Consider the following 6000-nt stretch of genomic DNA (forward strand, 5'->3'; position numbering starts at 1 on the left):
AAACAGACTGAACAAGAAGCTGCTGGTGCCCTTCTACCGGGCGACCATCGAGAGCTGTCATACTACATCTCTGTGTGGTATGCTGGATGTTTAGCTGCGGACAAGAAAGCCCTGCAGAGAGTGATTAGGATGGCAGAGAAAACCGTTGGCTGCCCCCTGCTCTCTCTGGAACACATCTCCACGGAGCAAACAAAATAATAATGGACAGCTCTCACCCAGGACACAGACTGTTCTCTCTCCTGCCTTCTGGGAGAAGATACAGGAGCTTCAAATCATGGACAAACAGACTAAAAAAAACAGCTTCTACCCCTGGGCCGTCAGGCTGCTTAGCCACTGCACCTGATGCAATAACCATAACCATCTTCACACATATACACACTCTGATTGCACTTTTAAAAAGTATAAGCTATTTTTATATCAATATCTTTAGCTATTTATTCCCCCGTATGATTGCTTATGTTGTCTGTCCTACTGCTGTGTTTTTAATGTTATGTATGACTTGAATCTCCACTTGTCTATTCCCTGTCGGATTTGTTTGCCACGCTGACTGTCTACCCGTGTACCAAACCTGTTTTTGCTTCTAGTAAAGACTTTTACCTATATCACGAGCTGCCTCTGGATTGTGCATTTGTGTCCTTCTTCCTGTGTTCAGATTGTAGGGTTACACCCTGAGAGCACACATATAAGCATGCACTTAATATTTCATCACCTTCCATTTTGACACAACAACTTGAGATGTAATATTACTTCCTGTTATTTCTTAGCATGGCTAAATTGCGCTGCGACTCTTGACTTCAATCTGTCCTGTCTTGACTGCAATCTTCTCAGAGTAATCAAAACACAACCTCATTTCATATTCCTGTTTGTACCCAAAGACTCAATTTGGCAAGCACATTCAAAAAATGAATCCTGCCTTATGATTAGACCACTGTTCATTACAACAATCACAAGAGCAATATAGTTTTGCTACAATGTACTAATTATTCGACTTCTGCCCATATCTACCTCCTCTTCAATTTAATAGCACAAACATTCATTCTTGGACCACAAATAATGAAATGACATTAAATATGAAATTAGTATTTAAGCCCTTTATTTTAAAAATGTGACCTAAACCTGGCATGAGCAAATTAAAGTTGGTCAAGTACCTTTATTAAACTTCAAAGTTATTCATTAGTTTGTTAGCGCATGAATGGTTTTCAGACTGCAAAAGGCTATATCAACACCGAATCACACAAGGCAGAAAAAGGCTGCTGCACTACTTATTTTTCAAGCATGCAATATTGCAGCTCATATCAGCAGCTGGCCAACGGCTGTAAAAATATCAGCTTTTATATTAGTCACTGGTTTTTGGCCAGACATACAAATTGCTTGAAACATTTATAGAGATGCAATTTACAGGGGTATATAACTCTTTCTCATTTGGTTTTGATTTACCTTTGTATAAAATAACTGACACATTTTGATAACCTGCCGTATTAGTGTATCAAGTCGATTTTATGTAAATTTGATTGGGTATAAAAAGTGGCAAGCCTTTGATTTTAATGAAGTAAAGAATAATTTGAATTTAGCATTTTCAACAACTGCACCCAGAACTGCTCCGCCTTCACTTGCAAAATACACCTGGGGGTAATTAGTGATTGTGTAACTAATGAAATTAGCAGACCTGACAGTAAAATGTCACAGATTGCAAGCGTAAATATGAGAGGCACAGTCAAATGTGTGCTTTGCCATTAATTTTATTTTACACACTTACCTTCAAACTTGAGCGCCTTCACTTGTATCTCCAGGTTTCATAAGGATGCAGTCAGCTGAAGACCTGACTCGTGTCTAGTACGGCGTGATCCTTCTGAGAAGAGTTCCAAATCATAGCATACTTTTCTTTAGTAACGGCACCGAAATATATAAAATAACAATACTACAACTCTATTACATATATTATTATCAACCTCTGACCAAGTTATGTGTATCAAAAAGTCTACTTCTCTGTCAATTTTAACAGATCAACTTTGGTTTGGAATGAGTCAAAGTATCAATAAGGTTTTTACCTGAGAGATAAGTCTCTGATGTGTCATCGTCGTGAAGCTTCATAAACCCCGTTGATGTGTCGTCTTCAAGTCTTGCTTTGCACATCTTCCAAACCTTTGCCCTTTTTTTTTTAGATCTCGAGAATTATTTTTCTCTCCCATATATGTCTGTTATCTTCGGTTTAGATTGACTTTGATCTTCTTCCTAATTACTATGTGGATACAGTTGTAACAATTTCTAGACCCTATCTGTGCTGCCATTTGAAACTTCACTTTTTATTATTAATACAATTATGCTGCAAGGAAAATATATTAAAAAAAACATACCATGATTGTAGGTATATGTACATGAATAATTCTACTTCAAGATAGAGCCATCCATATCGTAAACATAGACATAATATACACTGTGACTGGCAGGTAGATGGACATCTTGACACATTTTTCCTGTAGTCCACTTTCTGGACTATTTTTCATCTAATATCACTGACATATTTCTTGCATTGGGCAACATATGGACAAAATCCAAAGGTAATATTCTTTTTTTATGTTACATCAAAATGTTGGTGCCACAGAACACACTACACTACATTACATTACATTACAGTTCATTTAGCTGACACTTTTTTACTTTTACTACCTTTACATGGAAGAAAAAAAGGTGATTTCATAATCATTATTAAAAGGTGGTGGTTGGTGGCACACCCATGTCACTAATATTTCTTAAAATAATTCCTGATTAAAACATATTTTTCCATGATGTTGACAAAAATGCGTGGTTGGAGCACTCTGGATAGTGCTATTGATTCACAACAATGTTACTTGTTCCTTACTGTTCACTGATCATTGTATGTCTTCAAAAAATATGTGTACGGATATTATCTTCATTTCAAGGTTGATCTGCACGTTCATTTGCCTCTTTCCTAGTGTGTGACAGATCCATCCCAGGGGAGGATCCAGGCAGACATACTCTGCAGCCTATGAACATGAGAAATGCCCTACGGAAGGAACGGTTGAAGAAACCATACAGGAAGGGATTTAAAGATGAGTTTATATATCCTAGCCACAAAAATATATCCCAGACGACCACCTCCGTGCTGTAATCAATGAACGGGTCCACAATGTTGACTGTAAAGAAGGGCATCCAGAAGATTAGGAATACTCCCATGATGATACCCAAAGTTTTTGCTGCCTTTCGTTCCCTCTTCATAGTGTTTCGGTGTCTTTGTTTCTTACTCGAGTCTTTGCCTACTCCAGCAGCCATCTGGCTTTCCATGGCGGTGATCTGCCTGGCCTGCCGTTTGGCAGCTTTGAAGATCTTCCAGTAAGCTATTAGCATGATAGCCATCGGCAAGTAAAAGGCTACCAAAGAAGCCATGACAGCATAAATGCGATTGACCAAGAACACACATACATCTTTCGGGAGCAGGATGTCCACACCGGCAACATGGAGATCTAGCATTATTGGGCCAAAGGAAATGAGCATGGGAACGGCCCAACATAAGACAATAAGGAAAGCTACCCGGCCGCGGGTAATCTTTAAAGAGTAAACCAGCGGGTTGCAGACAGCGTAGTAGCGGTCAAAGGCAATGCAGCTGAGATGGAAAATAGAGGCAGTGCAAAGCATGACATCTAGGCTTGAGTGAAGCTGACAAAAAAGGACACCAAAGTACCAGCATCCCTCAACGGTCCGAATCATACTATAAGGCATCACTACCAGGCCAACAAGACAGTCAGCCACTGCCAGGGACATGACAAAGGAGTTTGTGGGTGACTGCAATTGTTTGAAGTAGGCAATGGATAAGACCACCAGGAAGTTGCCCACCACTGTGCAAACAATGCCAACAGAGAGGAAGGCATACAGGAAAATGCGAGAGGCCAGGTTCCTCAATGTAGTACAGGATTCAAGTTCACACTGAAGAGATGTGTTAGCATCTCCGAGCAATCCCAAGCTGCCGTTATCCATGGTCTAATCAAGCCTGTCAAAACACACAGATACAGTTGTGAGAAATTAGTGTTTTGGTCTGATTTTGCAGCAAGTGAGGCACTACTCTATGGTACATTAACAGTAAAAAGAAAAAGACAAACCACCCAGAATTCTGTTTGTTTTGACCCAATTGCTGCTCCATGGTTACTTCTCGTTAGTTAATCTCTAAAATGTAAACTTTAGTTCGACGTAGGCTTCACAAAAGGCAGTGGGCCTGAAAAGCCCTTGTTCTGGTGTAGTTGCCTTATCTAAAATGCCATCTCTTTGCTTGGTTTGGAGAGCAAAACCAGATGTTATGTTCATCAACAGAGATCTTAGTATAATAAGGAGAATGATGTATGATTACTTTTTGTCTTCTAAACCAAGAAATACTCTGAAGTGTCAGATAATATATTGAGTAAGCAGGGAATTATCCACATGAGCCATCAGATTTGTTGAAATGGAACTTGTCACCACAGTCACACTTTCTTAAAACGATATTAAGGATTCAAACCCTGCATGTTACATTTATCATAAACATCAATGGAATTCTGTAAGAAAATGTGTTATTTAATTACACAAGTGTGTTTGCCTCTGCGAACAATTACGTATGTATTAAGTTTTACTCCTCTGGATTCACACATTGCACATTACAGTTTATCACACAGCAGAAAACATATGACTGCAATGAACAGAACTATATTCAATTTCCAGTGCAAACAAAATGAACGGGGAGCAGATGTTCCAGCTGACTTGGAATAGATTTTAATGAACACCACAGGGACTGTGCAGTGGTGATGGGAAAAGGATGCTGAATGAAAATGTAGATTTTTGTTCGGCTTGTAGACTTGTTGAGTGTAAGCAACACACATCATCATGGTTAATAAATAAATGTTAACATTTGAATTCATTACAAATAGATCCTACACAGCCATCTAAGTTTGAAAATCTTATTTTTTAGTATATACCGAATATATACTTGTCATAAAGGCTGTTGGCATATTAATCCTTCATTCAATGAAAGCAGGTGAAAGTGCCCTTTACGCTGCCACTTCCCTCTTCAGTGAAGTGGAGTGCACTTTGGCAGCTCCACAGCACCCACCCCCCGTACACGCCATTATTCCCTTTTGTCCTTCTAATCTTTTTGTTTATGTTGGAAACATCACATCTGCACGAATCATAGTTGTATTAGAGTCTGTTAAATCTTTACAATACGTCTTCTCCATTGCCATTATCCACAAAGCTTATAAAATCAATCAATTTAGTGTAAATCTTTTTGCCTATGTGCCTGGTGATAATATAAATACCATAACATATTTTGTACAAAGACAACGACCATTTATTAGTTTGGTAAAATGATAAAATGCATTGTTGTCATCTCTGACAACAAAGCAATATTTAAGAATACAATACTATTAGTATGATGTTTGAGATACAATACAACATATCAAAGCAAATTCCAAATTAGTTTTCATTGAGAAGATATAGTAATTGCAACTCTAACAAAGCCTCATATAAAATCTTTCTGTCTGATTCAAGCAGCTCAGTAACTACAAATTAGCTTATTTATAGATGTTAGCATTTTAGACAAGTTTTTTTTAATTCAGTATAAAAAAAAGCTTTGTTTATTTTACTACTTTATCAGGCACTACCAGAAAACAGTGTAAACAGTGACACTCACCTGTTAAGAGGAGCGACGATCGTCTGTCCTCATGTCTGTATCATACTGCACCTTACACACGGAGACGAGAGGGATGGGAGAACAGGCAAGTGGGCTGTAATTAACGCATGCAACAATAATCACAGTAACAAAATACAGTATGTTGCCAATTCCCCTGCCAACTGAATTCAAATGACTGACTAATCCATTCTTATTGTGGTATGTTGATGGGCAGACCAGTATCGCTATAGAACTTTGAAATGTGTACATTTGTAAAATAGTGCTTGGAAAATCATGTTGTTCCCAACACTAAAAAAGACAGGATATTATATTAGATACCAGACCAA

General features: G+C 38.2%; 1 protein-coding gene across 1 annotated transcript; it reads right to left on the reverse strand.

Annotated features, from left to right (window-relative positions):
* Nucleotides 1-2854: 2854 nt before the first annotated feature.
* Nucleotides 2855-3993, reverse strand: LOC115007332 (5-hydroxytryptamine receptor 4). Its single transcript, XM_029430147.1, has one exon. It carries the CDS (start codon nt 3991-3993, stop codon nt 2917-2919), a length of 1077 nt encoding a protein of 358 aa, XP_029286007.1. The 3' UTR covers nt 2855-2916.
* Between the last annotated feature and the right edge of the window lie 2007 nt (nt 3994-6000).

Source organism: Cottoperca gobio, chromosome 1 (genome assembly GCF_900634415.1).
Source record: "Cottoperca gobio chromosome 1, fCotGob3.1, whole genome shotgun sequence".
Lineage (NCBI taxonomy): Eukaryota > Metazoa > Chordata > Actinopteri > Perciformes > Bovichtidae > Cottoperca > Cottoperca gobio.

Coding starts and splice junctions, on each gene's coding strand:
- LOC115007332 (XM_029430147.1), bottom strand. CDS start 3,993: ATGGATAACGGCAGCTTGGGATTGCTCGGAGATGCTAACACATCTCTT.